We start from the raw sequence: 15,722 nt of genomic DNA on the forward strand, positions 1-15,722 counted from the left end.
ACCTAATTTAACAGGAACCATTGCACATTTGGTACATGGTGGTTGTTGTGGAGATGTTTATGTTCTCAGTCATAAAAATGGATATGATTTGCATCCTTCATTGTTACCGAAACTAAGACATTTGTACCTGCAACAGTTGGTTTATTTTATCCGCTACAGCAACAAACAGTGAGGTGCCGCATAAAGCAGATGCATCAAAACAAAGTAGAGGACAAGGAACTGACCTGCTGGATTAGCTCCATGCTGTTGTTGGTGAGGATCGGTCATCGTCTAGTTAGGCCTTCCATGCGTCACTGCCTGTGTATTTACTGCAGAACACTTTGTATCTTAATTTCTGTAAAAATAAAAGCTCAGTGAAAAATTCTGGGAGTTGTGTAATCAAATTGTTACATTTATTAAATTGAGTCAAATTAAAATCAAAGTAAACAGAGTTAGAGTTGGGGTTTACGTGACAGTTTCACTCCAAAGATAATATTAAACAAATAGAGGTAACTTTACCTTACCTTCATGAAAGCTTAGGGTGAGATGTGTTCAAGGTGAGAAGATGCCGAAGTTCTCCTTCTGCTCCTCACTTTCATTAGAAGGCTAAAAGAAATCACTTTGAATTAGCCACTTAGCTAACAGGTGATCGGTCATTTTGAATTAGCCACTAAGCTAACAGGTGATCGGTCATTTTGAATTAGCCACTTAGCTAACAAGTGATCATAAAATCCTAAAACAGCCTTCAATTGTGGTTACGAATGTACTGTAGTAATATTACTAATTAATTTTATTTCAATAAAAATGTAAAGCTATTTAGTTATGTCAGTTCAGTGACATCTTCTCGGCATAATTTACCTTTTTATAGTTCCCGTGGTTGACGTCATTTCCTTTTAAAGACCGCCATACAGACTAATACAGGAAGTGAATACTTTAACGCTGAGCCCTTTCAAAATTAATTCCGAAATACGTCTGAACTTTTAATTTTAATTTGTATTTTTTTTTACTAAAAACAGATATAACACGAAATAAGTGAAGTTTAGCGTAGTAAGGCAGTAGTATGGCGAAATCCTCTTCCTCACAGTAGAAAGTGAAAGTTTTTAATTAGCCAGTTAGCTAAGCAGCACTAAGAGGTGAGCATACATAAATGTAGTGTAGTAATGATTTCTATAAAATGTAAACGTTCGAAAATATATATATTTTTACCAGTTTAGTGACAATATATCTGTACTTAATTTTTTGCTCCACAAATGACATTAAAATGTTAGCTTCCTTTCAAAATAAAACAAGGAACTCCTACCATCTTTTCCATTCATTTCACTTATCACTTATTAATTTCAGGCGCAAACGGATCAAATTTGATGATTCAAATTCCATCCTTGGGAGGTCCAATATTGTAATAAAAAAGGTGCAGACACACGGCGACGTAGATCAGTTTATTCCAATCCCTAAATGGAAAAGCAACGATGATACTAAAGAGACAATTGCATTAATTGAGCGTTGAGGTGACACAGAAATGAGGTTACATGCACAGAACTTTTGAACATGACCATTTACACACAGTACAGATGAATGATGTAGTATTTTTAGACTATTGCCATGATAGTTACAGTTCATACAAACAGCATGGATGGACGGTGCCGCTGCGATGAGTTCAGATTACTTTAAGTTAGCTTATTTTTATCCTAAAAAAAAAAAAAAAAAAATGAGGCTCAGCGGAATGAGTGGTTGGTCAGTTTGGGGTGGGAAGCATGAAGTGCAAATGTATCAAAATTCCGTGATTCCCGTCTCTGTACACACGAGCGTGGAAAGCAATGTAATCACAGAACATCTGCGCTGCCTGCGACTTCCTGCCATCATGTTATTTCACGCGGGTGTACTTCCCGCAGGTATATTAAACTGAAGTGAATGAACCGACCCACTCCCGACATTCCCGATATTCCACACCACTGAGCTGACTTCCCTTGCGCTCAGTTCTCCGCCAGCTTGAGGGACGCAAACTGCTGGGCCATCTGCAGCGCCTCCTGCAGGCACTGAGTGTTCCTACCGGTGGCCTGGGCGGACATGTCCTTGCCGCCTCCTTTGCCGTCCATCAGGGGGCACAGCTCTTGAACCCACTCGCTGGCCTTCAGTCCGCGGTTGGCCTTTTCCTGGGATGGAGAAGATAAGTCACATTAAGTGGCAAAATGGCGGTTGAACCATGACTACGGGGTCGCCACAGCGGATCACGTGCGTGCTGTGGAGATACATCTGATGGGAGTTCATTCACCTGAGGGACTTCACACAGGCAGACCACTTTGCCAGCATCGGGGTCCACGGCGAAGAGCATGGCGGCGGTCTGAGGAGAATTGGACTTCAGGAGCTTCAGGCACTCATTGAGAGCCTGCGGGGAAGGAGGCGGGGTTAGAGGGTGGAGAACGCAGAGTCTTCTTAATCAGCATCCCTGATGTGTCAAGGTCAAAACTAATGAGCCGCAGACAGGAACTGAATTTTTAAATAGTCCTGCGTGACAGACCTCCCCCCCCCCCTTCATGAATATGCAGGACTTTCACTTTCACTTCCGCAAACTCACTTTGGCCGAGGCGCCGGTCTCCATCTCCATCACCAGCAGCGCCTGGTTGGGGCTGCTCTCGATCACCTGCTTGGTCTTCTCCAGGACTCTCTTCTGGATGTCCGCCTTGGAGGCGCGGTCCAAGTCGTCCATGGTTTTCTTCAGGCCCTTCAGGGTCTCCCTCATCTCATCTTTCCGCCACTGGGAGATCACCGCAGTGCCGATGGACTGCGCACAACACGAGACTTTTTATTTACAACATATTAGCGCAACTGCAGGGTCTTGAGACACATGCTAACTCGCAAACTAGAGCGCTAGCGACCTAAACGGTAGCCTTCGAGTTCTTTCCTTTAAACTTAAAAAGCCAAAAACGTACCACTTCCACACGGATAGGGAGTATAACTAACATTAGTTACTTATTAGTAACATTAATCTTTCATATCAAGACAGGGGCCTCACAGTAGTGTCCTGCGGGCCACATTTGGCCCGCAGGACAAGACCGCGTGTTTGAGACCCCCTGCTCAAAAGGTTATCAACCTACCCTCGGCTCCTGGAAATAGCTGAAGTGTGAAATAAACCTCAAGAAAATCTACTGGAGTGGAGTCGATAACGCGTCCTCTACGATCTTCGATCTTCTCCGCCTTTTCAAGCGCAGGCTGGCTTGAGTCTACTACACTGTATTTACCGACGACTTGCATTGCGCAACCACCTGGGATCACATCATGCGTGTCGTGGTGATGTCACACGTGTATCAAACAAGCCCATTTTGCATCAGAGGTTTGAAAGACGTGCACGCTTAGCATCGTGGTCGTCATGACAATTGTCATACTCTTTGATGAACACACGTTTTGTCATGTGCTGTCACCCGATGCTCATTTTTAACCATATAATAGAGCTGGGATTTAAAAAAATATTTTTAATTTTAAGCACGATGCCAACAACCAGCATATGTTCAACCAACGTATGAAAAAAAGTGTGACTTATAGTCTGGAAAATATGGTAAATATCGTATTTTCTGGACTATAAGTCGCACAAAGGCCAAAAATGCATAATTAGGTAGAAAAAAAACATACATAAGTAACACTGGAGTATAAGTCACATTTTTTAAGTCGCAGGAACAGCCAACCTATGAAAAAAAAGTGTGACTTATAGTCCGAAAAATATGGTAAATATCGTATTTTCTGGACTATAAGTTGCTTCGGAGTATAAGTCGCACAAGGCCAAAAATGCATAATTAGGTAGAAAAAAACATACATAAGTCGCACTGGAGTATAAGTCGCATTTTTTTTTCTCTTTTTTTTTTGGTTGCATTTTTTAAGTGTGACTTATAGTCCAGAAAATATGGTAAATACCGTATTTTCTGGACTATAAGTTGCTCCGGAGTATAAGTCGCACAAGGGCAAAAATGCATAATTAGGTAGAAAAAAAAACATACATAAGTCGCACTGGAGTATTAGTCGCATTTTTTTCCTCTTTTTTTTTTCCTTGTTTTTTAGTCGCATTTTTTAAGTGTGACTTATAGTCCGGAAAATACAGTAAATGCCGTATTTTCTGGACTACAAGTTGCTTCGGAGTGTAAGTCGCACAAGGCCAAAAATGCATAATTAGGTAGAAAAATAACATACATAAGTCGCACTGGAGTATTAGTCGCATTTTTTTTCTCTTTTTTTTTAGTCACATTTTTTAAGTGTGACTTATAGTCCGGAAAATACGGTAAATGCCGTATTTTCTGGACTATAAGTTGCTTCGGAGTATAAGTCGCACAAGGCCAAAAATGCATAATTGGGTAGAAAACAAACATACATAAGTCGCACTGGAGTATTAGTCACATTTTTTTTCCTTTTTTTTCTTTTTTTTTGTCGCATTTTTTAAGTGTGACTTATAGTCCGGAAAATACAGTAAATGCTGTATTTTCTGGACTATAAGTTGCTCCAGAGTATAAGTCGCACAAGGCCAAAAATTCATAATTAGGTAGAAAAAAATACATAAGTCGCACTGGAGTATTAGTCGCATTTTTTTTTCTCTTTTTTGTTCTTTTTTTTTAGTCACATTTTTTAAGTCGCAGGAACAGCCAACCTATGAAAAAAAATGTGACTTATAGTCCGGAAAATACAATAAATGTGCAAGCAATGACTTGTGTTTGTTTGTTTTCGGCTTTTTCATGATTTGGGACTTTGTTGTTTATTATGATGGATGAACTTGTCTCCCAAAACAAAAGTGAGGAAACATAATGCAAAAGTTCAAGTCCCACCTCCGTCATGTCGGCGATCTCCTTCTGCATGTCCTTGTTCGGAGCCGTCTGCTGCTTGATTTTGTCTGCCAGGGACGTGAGACTTTGGTGCAGCGAGTCCGCTTTCCTCTGGGCCTGGTGAACACAACACGGCTTTGCTAATGACGTGGCTCATTTGATGTCACCCCTTTAATTCCTACGGTGTGAGGCGGGGGGCTTCCACTAATAAGAGGCGGGAGGAACAATCCCATTCGTTACACGACAAGCCGGGTGTCGGGTGTATGCTGTGTGTGTGTGTGTGTGTGTGTGTGTGTGTGTTCCGACCTTCTGGGCCTCGTTTCCTGTCACGGCAACAATGCGGCGGATCCCCTTGGCGATGGCCTCCTCTGAGACGATGACAAACGGAGCGGCGTGGCCAGAGTTCTGCAGATGGCTGGAGAGAACCAACATGCAGCGGGACAGATGTTACAGATGTTACAGATGTTAGCGGGTGAGGAAGGCGTACTCACGTTCCGCCGCAAAACTCGATGGAGGTGAGAGACCCGGCAGCGCTGTTGGGGTCGTCCAGCAGGTCCTGAACGGGTATGCCGATGGACACCACCCTCACGGGGTCGGGGTACGTCTCGTCAAAGACAGCACGCAGACCCTGGATGGCCTTGGCTTGTGCTAGCGAGGCTTCCATGGCGTAAACTGGCTAAAGGAAACGAGTCCGGGAGAGAAGATAAGGCTTTGTAATGAACATTTTTTATCATTTCATATTCCAGGTATTCCTCAAAAAATATGTTTTTGATATCATGCCGTTCACATTTTTAAGTTAGCTTTTATAAATTATAAAAAAATTTTGTTTTTGTGTTGCTACCCCAACCTTCCATAAGTGGGTCAAAAATGACCCGGTCAGGTTGTTTTCTTGAAATTTCTTCGTAATGAAAAATTGTTATCATTTCATATTCCAGGTATTCCTCAAAAAATATATTTTTGATATCATGCCGTTCACATTTTTAACTTACCTTATGAAGCAAACTCAACAAAATGAAGTTGGAATTTTTGGAAAATTAGCCTGCGAAAAAGTTTGAATAATGAGTGAATAAAAATTAAATTAAATTAAATTAAATTAAATTAAATTAAATTAAATTAAATTAAATTAAATTAAATTAAATTAAATTAAATTAAATTAAATTAAATTAAATTATCCCGTTAAATTCACATGTCCTGTTCTATTTTCAGGACCACAATTTTGGCAGCCGTGGCCTTCTTAGATGCTTAAGTGGGTCAAAAATGACCCGGTCAGGTTGTTTTCTTGAAATATCTTTGTAATGAAAAATTGTTATCATTTCATATTCCAGGTATTCCTCAAAAATCATATTTTTGATATCATGCCGTTCACATTTTTAACTTACCTTATGAAGCAAACTTGTCGTTTTAGTTGAGACAAAATGAACAAAATGAAGTTGGAATTTTTGGAAAATTAGCCTGCAAAAAAGTTTGAATATTGAGTGAATAAAAAAAATTAAAATTTTAAATTAAATTAAATTAAATTAAATTAAATTAAATTAAATTAAATTAAATTAAATTAAATTAAATTAAATTAAATTAAATTAAATTAAATTAAATTAAATTAAATTAAATTAAATTAAATTAAATTAAAATTATCCCGTTAAATTCACATGTCCTGTTCTATTTTCAGGACCACAATTTTGGCAGCCGTGGCCTTCTTAGATGCTTAAGTGGGTCAAAAATGACCCGGTCAGGTTGTTTTCTTGAAATATCTTTGTAATGAAAATTTTTTATCATTTCATATTCCAGGTATTCCTCAAAAATCATATTTTTGATATCATGCCGTTCACATTTTTAACTTACCTTTATGCAACACACAATGGATGCTCACATGTTCTATTGTTGTACGGGGTCATTTTCCATTTCAAAGATGTAAAAAAAAAGTGAAAAATGAAGATGTTTCTAACATGAAATCATTCTTGTGTGGTCCTAAATATAATACTAAATATCATACAAGTTATTATTCCTAACCAAAATGGCTAAATTGGCATAAAAAGGCATTGATTCTAGTATGGGTGATTTTTGAGCCACTTATGGAAGAGTGTAGGGTCCAGTCACTCGTGCATCTAAGGGTTAATATAGTTTTTCCAGTTAATGATCATGGACGCTAAATAATTCCAAAATGGTGTCATCGGTAGCCCCACTGACCTTGGCATCTCGTATCATTGCACAGGCAATCTCCTCGGTGCGCCGGACCTCGCCCGTGCTCAGCGCACCTTTGGCAGTGAAGTCGAAGCGCAGGCGGTCGGAGGCCACCAAGGAGCCTCTCTGGTCTGCCTCCCCTAAAACTCCCCTGAGGGCAAAGTTGAGGATATGCGTGGCGGTGTGGTTGCTCATGATGGGTCTGCGACGAGCCTGGAGTTGGCAGACGAGACAATTAGACGATCGCATGCGTCCAAATCGATAAAAAGTCCGGGATTTTTTTTTTCGGTCGCTCCGAGCGAGCTTACCTCATCTACATGTAAGGTGACACGGTCTCCAACCTTCAAGGTTCCATAGACAGTCCCCACATGGAGAACATAGCCTCCTCTAACTTGTGTGTTCTTCACTGAGAACTCCATTTTCTGCAAAGAGTAAAAAATAAAAAATAAATGTGGCCCCCAGGACACTACTTTGAGGCCCCCGCCTTGATATGAAAGTTTAAGTTTGATATGCATGCTGTATGGTATCATGTACCCAGAAAATATTATTACGTTTGATTCATGTTCTTGTTAAAGGTTAAATAACTGTTAATAGTTATCCTCCCTATCCGTGTGGAAGTGGTAAGTTTTTGGCGATTTAAGTTTAAAGGAAATAACTTGAAGGCTACCGTTTAGGTCGCTAGCGCTCTAGTTTGCGAGTTAGCATGTGTCTCAAGATGCTGCAGTTGCGCAATATGTTGTAAATAAAAAGAGTATAAATGTGACTATAGTCGTGTTTTGTCATGTCTACAGGGCTCTAATAATGCTTTGTTCATTTTAATCTGAAAAAAATAATTTGTCTACCCACCAACTGTATGTGGTTTCTTAAGTATTTATTATTTATTATTTATTATTTATTATTTATTATTTATTATTTATTATTTATTATTTATTATTTATTATTTATTATTTATTATTTATTATTTATTATTATTTATTATTTATTATTTGCCGTTTTATTATTATTATTATTATATTTATTTATTACTGATTGATTTTCTTTATTCTTGATTTATTTATTTTTCATCTTATTTTGTGTAGAAAAATAAAAAGATATTTGAGAACAGTGGAATGTTTTATCAGAGCTTTTATTGTATTATTAATTTTTTTGTTTTTAATAAATGCGTTTTTTTTTTTTTTTTGAAAACCTGATGCGGTCCAGTCTCACCCAGACCCGAGCTCCAGTGGCCCCCCAAGTAAATTGAGTTCAGCACATGAAGAGTGTGGAGTGAATGGCGACTAATGCACTTACATCCTCTGTGCTGTCATCCTCTCGCAGCATGTAGCCCTCGTCAAATGTCTGTCCGCCCTGCTCGGCGTAGAAAGACGTCTGATCCAGGACGACGCCACATTCCTGCCCAGTAGTCACTTGGTCGCAGAAGGACCGGTCGCGACGCAGGGCCAGGACTGTGGCGGAGGCCTGCTGGAACTCTGGCAACACAAACCAGGATGGTTAAAGTACAAGTTAGAACTTGAAGAACTTGAGGTTTGTGTCGTCGTGTTTGGTTTGTTTGTACCGTAGCTTCCCTTTTCATCAGAGCTGTATTTGTATTTGGGAGAATCATCTGTGGCGGGGACCTTCTTGTTTCTCAGCTCTTCAATGGCGTAGATGTCCAACATGATGTGGTCCACGTCTCCGGCACCCTTACCCTGGGACTTTAACTACACAAACACAAACACACACACTTAGCGTGTACAGTCAACTTATTTCAATTAGTTCAAATCTAGAAAAAATAAAAATAAAAATAAAAATAAAAATAAAAATAAAAATAAAAATAAAAATAAAAATAAAAATAAAAATAAAAATAAAAATAAAAATATTAAAATTAAAATTAAAATTAAAATTAAAATTAAAATTAAAATTAAAATTAAAATTAAAATTAAAATTAAAATTAAAAAAATAAAAATAAAAATAAAAAAATACAAAAAAATAAAAATAAAAAAATACAAAAAAATAAAAATAAAAATAAAAATAAATATAAAAATAAAAATACAAAAATACAAAAAAATAAAAAAAAATAAAAAAAAAAACCAACTCCATCTGTCTGGGATGAGTTCAACTTTTGATGCCGGAAATTCACTGTTTTTTTGTCTCACCGTGTGTGGACTACACGAACAGATTGCATCAATGGACTTGCTCAAGGGCGGCAGCGCCATAATTTACATTATTTGCATATTTTCAAGTGAGTGAGCAAGAGTACTGTCTTATGCCGTGTACTGTCTTATGTGAACTTGAGACTTTACTACAGGGTTTCCCCACACGCTCATTTGTGCCCGCCATAATCCAAATTGGACCGCCACAGAAGGATTTGCGACCCAGTGTTTACACATAATGAGATCGTCTGTGAAGCCCCCCCCCCCCTTTAAAAAGCCACAAAAAGGAAAGCAAGTGTATTCAAGAGGCAATTTGCATGGCGAGTACTATGAATGTGTACATGTTGGTAGGTCTGCATTTAAAATGAAAGCCACGCCCCCTGCCATTTGACCGCATGGCCTCTCACGCGACACGACTCGTTTCACTTTTCCTCACCTGGGCGGCCTTCTTCTCCTCCTCAAAGGAGACCATGTCCACCTGCATGCCTTTCTCCTCGGCGATGAGGGAGGTCAAGTCCAGGGGGAAGCCGTACGTGTCGTACAACAGCCATGCTGTGTCACCTGGATGCACAGACGGGGAGGGGGGGGGGGGTCACTGTTGGACATGCACCTGAGGCCAGCAACACTTTTTTTCTCCCCCCATCTCTCTTCTCACCTGGGATGGTCTTACAGTCTCCCATACTGGTGATCTTTCTGTCAAGGATGCGGCGCCCTCTGCTGAGTGTTTTGAGGAACTGCGCCTCCTCCTCGTTAATAATGTCCTTCACTATTTCTGGGTCTTTCTTCAATTCGGGAAATGCTTCGCCCTGAAAGTACAAGACAGGTTGGCAAGAGTTGCTAATCAAATCAGGATCTTTTGTCATTTAATAGCACAATCTCACCAGGGACTTGACCACCACGTCTACCAGAGAGGCAAAAAATCCTCTCTGAGCGCCCAGCTTCTCGTGGGAATAACGAACCGCGCGGCGCAGGATTCTCCGCAACACGTACCTGGATGACACGGACAATCCAATCAAAAACACGATTCACGGCGTTCCGGCGTCATGCGCTTCGAATTCTCACCCTCTGCCGGTGTTGTCGGGGCGGCCGCCATCCGAAAGGGCGATGGTGATGGTGCGAGCGTGGTCGGCCAGCACGCGATAGGCCATGTCGATGCCATCAGCGTCCTCGGCGCCGACTTTACCGGTGTAGGCTCGGGCACCGGTACCCTGAAACAAACGGCAAAGTCACGTTAACCACATGTCACATCTATTAATAAAAACAAAATAATCTAGCCTGATGCTGCCATGATTTATTTTGAAGCTTACTTCTCACTGAACAGGAAGTGATTGTTTGCCCGATTTGAATGCTGTGCAACCAGACAGCAGTATGCTATTTAGCAATAATGACATGTACGCAAGAGCAGACGCCCCTTTAAATATAGAATGCTAACGAGCTAACTAGCTTTAAATTATTATTATTTATTCAAAATTATTTAAATTATTTGTACAAATTCCTGTTTACGCTGTACTTTGTTGTTCATTTTGTTTATTCTATACTTAAAAAAAGGGTTTCCAACTGAGTGGGGGAAAAATAAACCACCACTTCCACACTGAATGGGAGGAGAACTGTTTTTTCATGATGTTATGGCGGACGTGTCATGGCTGACATTTCAACATTGAGGACTGTTCCCATCTCAGCAGACGGGTATTAGCGTACCTTCTGGATGGCTTCAAAGTAGGGCACGAAGAGGTCCGTGTCATAGTTGGACATCTTGTTCTGCAGTACGGATACCAAGCGCTCCAGACCCATCCCGGTGTCGATACTCTTCTTGGGCAGCGGTTTCAGCACCGTCTCCGACTCCCTAGCAAGAGAGGCGGGAAAATGAGAGGAAATTCTGAGGTGCAACAAGTCTCGCTTGGTGCGTGGGCGCCACCTGTTGAACTGGATGAACACCAGGTTCCAGATCTCCAGGACGTTGGGATCGTCCATGTTCACCAGGTGAGAGGCGTCTCGCCCGCCGATGCGGTCGTAGTGGATCTCGCTGCAGGGGCCGCAGGGGCCGGTGTCTCCCATCTCCCAGAAGTTATCCTTCATACTGCCGGGCAGGATGCGGTCTTCCTCCACGCTGGCAGACACAGAGTGGACCGCCATAGATTATTATAGGGGCCATTTCTGAGCTGGTGAGTTGTTATTGTAACCAGTTAGCATCTGAGTGATGCTTCAGTATTAGTTAACACTATGCAATAAGATACACAAAATTAGAGTAGTTGATGAGGATGAAACCTAGTTCCTCAGTAACTACTCTAAATGTGTCTTAGTTCCTCAGTAACTACTCATTAGTTCCACAGTAACTATTCTAAATGTGTCTTAGTTCCTCAGTAACTACTCTAAATGTCTTAGTTCCTCAGTAACTACTCATCAGTTCCTCAGTAACTACTCTAAATGTCTTAGTTCCTCAGTAACTACTCTAAATGTCTTAGTTCCTCAGTAACTACTCATCAGTTCCTCAGTAACTACTCATTAGTTCCTCAGTAAGTATTCTAAATGTGTCTTAGTTCCTCAGTAGCTACTCATTAGTTCCTCAGTAACTACTCTAAATGTGTCTTAGTTCCTCAGTAACTACTCATCAATTCCTCAGTAACTACTCATTAGTTCCTCAGTAACTACTCATTAGTTCCTCAGTAAGTATTCTAAATGTGTCTTAGTTCCTCAGTAGCTACTCATTAGTTCCTCAGTAACTACTCTAAATGTGTCTTAGTTCCTCAGTAGCTACTCATTAGTTCCTCAGTAACTACTCTAAATGTGTCTTAGTTCCTCAGTAACTACTCTAAATGTGTCTTAGTTCCTCGGTAACTACTCTAAATGTGTCTTAGTTCCTCAGTAACTACTCTAAATGTGTCTTAGTTCCTCAGTAACTACTCTAAATGTGTCTTAGTTCCTCAGTGACTACTCATCAGTTCCTCAGTAACTACTCTAAATGTGTCTTAGTTCCTCAGTAACTACTCTAAATGTGTCTTAGTTCCTCAGTAACTACTCTAAATGTGTCTTAGTTCCTCAGTAACTACTCATCAGTTCCTCAGTAACTACTCTAAATGTCTTAGTTCCTCAGTAACTACTCTAAATGTGTCTTAGTTCCTCAGTAACTACTCTAAATGTGTCTTAGTTCCTCAGTAACTACTCATCTGTTCCTCAGTAACTACTCATCAATTCCTCAGTAACTACTCTAAATGTCTTAGTTCCTCAGTAACTGCTCATTAGTTCCTCAGTAACTGCTCATTAGTTCCTCAGTAACTGCTCATTAGTTCCTCAGTAACTGCTCATTAGTTCCTCAGTAACTACTCTAAATGTGTCTTAGTTCCTCAGTAACTGCTCATTAGTTCCTCAGTAACTACTCTAAATGTGTCTTAGTTCCTCAGTAAATGCTCATTAGTTCCTCAGTAACTACTCTAAATGTGTCTTAGTTCTTCAGTAACTGCTCGTTACTTCCTCAGTAACTACTCTAAATGTGTCTTAGTTCCTCAGTAACTACTCTAAATGTGTCTTAGTTCCTCAGTAACTACTCTAAATGTGTCTTAGTTCCTCAGTAACTACTCTAAATGTGTCTTAGTTCCTCAGTAACCACTCTAAATGTGTCTTAGTTCCTCAGTTACCACTCTAAATGTGTCTTAGTTCCTCAGTAACCACTCTTTAGTTCCTCAGTAACCACTCTTTAGTTCCTCAGTAACCACTCTTTAGTTCCTCAGTAACTACTCCTGATGTGCCTTACTCATGAAATGTTTTTCGTTAGTTCCTACTGTATTTTTGTGTACCTTACTGTAAAGTGAGAGCAAGTATGATAACGAGCACATCAACAATGACAGAACAAACCCCCTAATTCCACAAACGCCACTCACCCGAGGGCCATCCAGATTTCTTTGCACTCCAGGTCAGCCTCCAGGCCCGCATCATCGTTCCCCCCGAAGTAGGTGACGTAGAGGCGGTCTATGGAAATGCCAAACTCCTGGGTCAGCAGCTCCAAAGCCATCTTGCAGGCCAGGTGCTGAAAGGTAGCGGAAAGAGTGAATGAAAGGACAGCAGAAGAAGGAATAAGAGGAGAGTTGTTTTTTTTCCCGGGCTGGTGAAGGCATCATTTCGCAGCACACAGCATTATGACGATTGTTACCATTTTGACAAAAAAAAAAAGTCAGCGTACCTTGAAGTAGTCGCCAAAGGACCAGGAGCCCAACATCTCAAAGAAGGTGTGATGGTACACGTCTTTGCCCACGTCATCCAGGTCGTTGTGTTTCCCTCCGGCGCGGATGCACTTTTGGGTGTTGGCGGCGCGACGCAGCCTTGCCATGGGGTGGGACGGGTCGATGGTGTTGAGGAAGATGGGCTTGAACTAAGAGACAGACGGCTTGCTAAGTTAATTAATCAGTTAATTGGCATCCGGTGGCGTCATGAATGCTAGTTAACTCATTCAATCCCAAATAAAGACAACTTGTTTTAACTGATTTTTAGCATAGAGAATATTGTGTTTTATTTATATATATCAATGGAATCTACCACTACCTGTTATCAATAAATACACAGAAACGACACGTTCCGCCACAGTGCAGCTAACCTGGTTCATGCCGGCGTTGGCAAACAGCAGCGTGGGGTCATCCAAGGGGATGGTGGACGACGAGTGCACGTACTGGTGCTCGTAGCGGTGGAAGAAGTCAATGAACTTCTGGCGGATTTGAGCTGCACTCAAAGACGAATCCATTCCGAATCAGCGCTCTGGAACAAAGAGGTGAAAAAATTTATTACGTTTGATTCATGTTCATGTTAAAAGGTTAAATAACTGTTAATAGTTATCCTCCCTATCCGTGTGGAAGTGGTAAGTTTTTGGCTATTTAAGTTGAAGGGAAATAACTTGAAGGCTACCGTTTAGGTCGCTAGCTGTCTAGTTTGCGAGTTAGCATGTGTCTCAAGACCCTGCAGTTGCGCAATATGTTGTAAATAAATAAAAAAAAAAAAGTATAAATGTGACTATAGTCGTGTTTTGTCATGTCTACAGGGCTCTAATAATGCTTTGTTCATTTTAATCGGAAAAATTTTTTTTGTCTACGCAACAACTATATGTGGTTTATATAAGTTTTTATTATTATTATTATTATTTTTCTGTTTTTAATAAATGCGATTTTTTTTTTTTAAACCTGATACGATTTGTCACTCACGGAATCCTTCCTTTAATTCCATAAATTGTTTCCAGATGTTAATTATTTCTAAATTGAACATTTTCGGTAGCTAAAGCTGTTAACAACCTTCTAAATACGCTTCTTTACATTATTAGAGACCTCCGGACATAAAATAACACCCCTATAGTCACTTTTACCCACATAATACCTAAAGTTATGACATAGTAAGAGGAAATAAATAAAGAATTGCTCATGTGTGTTGCTGGAAATGAGTTCCAGGTGTGGGCGTACGACAAGAAGTGACATCGGGGTCTCAAGAGTTGAATTAGCTTAGCGTAGCAGTATCCCATGTTAGGGATTACTGTACCTGTTGTGACATAATTCAAACCCGCAGTAAAAAAAAAACTGTTGTTCCGCCGACAGAGTCTGGTGCTTGTGTGTCTCACCAATTATTACAGTATCAAGCGTCTTTGAAGGCATCTTCTTAATGCCTTATAATAATAATAATAATAATACATTTTATTTGTATAGCGTTTTTCAAAGTACTCAAAGACGTTGATATACTCCTGCAAAAAAAGTTCTTCTTGTTGTGTAAATTCCGACTGTCAAGTACCCTCAAACGCATCACAAAGAGCAGTGTGCTGTGTTTAATGACAAGGCCCTACTAGTAGAATGCCCTGCAGTGCATCCATCCATCCACTCATCCATTCATTCATACATACATACAATGAGCAGCAAAGGAAACCAAGCAGATGCAACCTGAAGGTCTCTGGAGGACCCAAGCAAACGTAAACAACCAGGACCCGGTCCTGACTACTAAACCACATGGCTGGCAACCATGGAAGGTGAAAAACCATTGAGGTCATGGGATGGAAACTAAGCCGTCTGATAACACCTCATTACTCATGATGTCAAAATGCTGGCTATATGAATAGATTATTATTTTAGAAGGTTTCATAGGTCGTCCAGACACCAGAAGGTTGGTAGTTCGATCACCACTACCTCCATCCCAGTCACTGTCGCCCACTTTGCCTCCATTGCTGGTGTACACTGGTGTAAAAATATAAGTCAATATTTGGTAGTAGGTACGAATACTTAACTTTGAATTTAAAAAAAAAAACATATTAGAAATAAACTAATGAGGAAATAAGCAAAGTACGGGTGTCATCGGAAGCCATTCAGCTGACGTTAGCATGCTAACTGTTAGCTAGCACACTTAGCTAGCCTACTTACTACATTAGCCCAAATACAAATTCAAAACTTCCAACACAAAACAGCACATTTTGTTGATTTCCCCCAAAGCCTCCGAGCGAATATCAGTACTCACATAAGCCGCTAATGTCGCACAACGAGTCGGTCTCGGATCCAAATACACCGCTGACTCCCCACGCCGCTCAACCAGAAGGAAAGCTGACTGTTCACCGACACGCCCAAAGCTATGCGCTGATTGGTCCGCGTGCAGTGACGTAACATACAATCCTGACTCTCAT

At 40.4% G+C, this 15,722-nt stretch overlaps 1 protein-coding gene across 1 annotated transcript; it reads right to left on the bottom strand.

Annotated features, from left to right (window-relative positions):
* Window positions 1-1,402: 1,402 nt before the first annotated feature.
* On the bottom strand, window positions 1,403-15,663 carry LOC131138852 (alanine--tRNA ligase, cytoplasmic-like). Its single transcript, XM_058088148.2, has 20 exons — window positions 15,560-15,663; window positions 13,674-13,831; window positions 13,263-13,451; window positions 12,964-13,109; window positions 11,004-11,195; window positions 10,787-10,931; window positions 10,151-10,296; window positions 9,970-10,078; window positions 9,744-9,894; window positions 9,525-9,649; window positions 8,512-8,656; window positions 8,247-8,425; window positions 7,265-7,378; window positions 6,963-7,169; window positions 5,270-5,454; window positions 5,085-5,193; window positions 4,782-4,895; window positions 2,552-2,758; window positions 2,249-2,362; window positions 1,403-2,129 (listed from the first exon to the last, which is right to left on the bottom strand). The coding sequence occupies exons 2-20, from the start codon at window positions 13,815-13,817 to the stop codon at window positions 1,950-1,952; spliced, it is 2,901 nt and encodes a 966-aa protein (XP_057944131.2). The 5' UTR covers window positions 13,818-13,831; window positions 15,560-15,663; the 3' UTR covers window positions 1,403-1,949.
* Window positions 15,664-15,722: the final 59 nt, after the last annotated feature.

The sequence above is a fragment of the Doryrhamphus excisus genome, linkage group LG6, assembly GCF_037039965.1.
Source record: "Doryrhamphus excisus strain RoL-2023G ecotype Guam linkage group LG6, RoL_Dexc_Guam_v1.1, whole genome shotgun sequence".
NCBI lineage: Eukaryota > Metazoa > Chordata > Actinopteri > Syngnathiformes > Syngnathidae > Doryrhamphus > Doryrhamphus excisus.

Bases quoted from the DNA above. Each gene is read 5' to 3' on its own strand.
- LOC131138852 (XM_058088148.2), bottom strand. From the start codon at position 13,817: ATGGATTCGTCTTTGAGTGCAGCTCAAATCCGCCAGAAGTTCATTGAC. The intron at 5,455-6,962 runs GTCAGTGGGGCT...CGTTTCCTTTAG, and splicing joins CAATGATACGAGATGCCAAG to CCAGTTTACGCCATGGAAGC. The intron at 2,363-2,551 runs GTGAGTTTGCGG...CCTTCCCCGCAG, and splicing joins AGACCGGCGCCTCGGCCAAA to GCTCTCAATGAGTGCCTGAA.